The sequence below is a fragment of the Atta colombica genome, unplaced genomic scaffold (assembly GCF_001594045.1).
Source record: "Atta colombica isolate Treedump-2 unplaced genomic scaffold, Acol1.0 scaffold116, whole genome shotgun sequence".
In the NCBI taxonomy this organism is placed as follows: Eukaryota; Metazoa; Arthropoda; class Insecta; order Hymenoptera; family Formicidae; genus Atta; species Atta colombica.
Window position 1 is genome coordinate 419296 of NW_017259202.1, and position 1110 is coordinate 420405.

Consider the following 1110-nt stretch of genomic DNA (forward strand, 5'->3'; position numbering starts at 1 on the left):
TGTATGTTAATAATAGCAAATTTATATCAATTGTCGATAATGTCAGCATTCTTCAATTATCTCCGGGGCCCTTGAGGCCCTTTTTATACTACCGAAAATTTGCTCAGAGTTGATGGTCTTTAATAGTATCTCGTCGGTAATCTAGTTGAGCATCTTTCCTGTAATCGCTGTAATGCGCTGTATTACCTCAAAAAGCCCGCGCACTACTGCCCTCTGAAGAAGTGCGTGTAAATTACACAACATATCTATTTTTTTTTGCGGGCTCGTGCAATACAGAGAGGTTTCTCTCTGTACAATACATGTGCAATACGTGTCATCGCCGGTGCTTGCCACGCATGTATACGTGAAAAATTTTCAAATATTTCGTTCTTATAATATTCTGTGTCAAGATTGATAAATATGACGGCGTTGACAGTGTTATACAAATTTTGGTCAGAATACACAAAAAATACACCCAAGAAACTGAAAATTATCGATGCATACTTATTGTACGTATTTCTGACGGGTGTTATCCAATTCGTATATTGTTGCCTCGTCGGCACTTTTCCTTTCAATAGTTTTCTTAGTGGTTTCATATCCTGTGTATCCTGCTTCATTTTAGGAGGTAATTATGTCTCTACTCATTATACGAGTTTCTTTCTGCACAACTCTTTGACTAATCATCATCTAATGTGCAATCTATAAATACAGTACTTTAGTTATGTTTAAAAATTTACTATACTGAAAATTTATAATTTACGTTATGTGCATTGTAGATTTTTAGTATCAGTAACTTTTGATATATAGTCTTGGATTCTGTCTTTTTTCACGTTGTACTATTGATACGAATTTCCAAATATCATTCTAGTACTCTCATGTTCAATGATTACATTAAAGCTATTATCTTTTTTCACTCATTTGCATAGGTAATTGATGATTTTACGTTATTTTTCTTTTTCAGTTTGTCTCCGATTGCAAGTTAATCCACAAAATAGAAGTCAATTTCATGGTATAAGCCCAGAAAGGGGATTTGCAGACTTCATTTTTGCACATATTATTTTACATATTGTTATAATGAATTTCATTGGATAAGATGTCCTGCTATAGTATATATATATATATATATATATA

General features: G+C 32.8%; 1 protein-coding gene across 1 annotated transcript; it reads left to right on the top strand.

Annotated features, from left to right (window-relative positions):
* Nucleotides 1-266: 266 nt before the first annotated feature.
* On the top strand, nucleotides 267-1071 carry LOC108694159 (dolichyl-diphosphooligosaccharide--protein glycosyltransferase subunit DAD1). Its single transcript, XM_018203466.1, has 2 exons — nucleotides 267-604; nucleotides 941-1071. Exons 1-2 carry the CDS (start codon nucleotides 400-402, stop codon nucleotides 1069-1071), a joined length of 336 nt encoding a protein of 111 aa, XP_018058955.1. The 5' UTR covers nucleotides 267-399.
* Nucleotides 1072-1110: the final 39 nt, after the last annotated feature.

Bases quoted from the DNA above. Each gene is read 5' to 3' on its own strand.
- LOC108694159 (XM_018203466.1), top strand. From the start codon at position 400: ATGACGGCGTTGACAGTGTTATACAAATTTTGGTCAGAATACACAAAA. The intron at 605-940 runs GTAATTATGTCT...TTTCTTTTTCAG, and splicing joins ATCCTGCTTCATTTTAGGAG to TTTGTCTCCGATTGCAAGTT.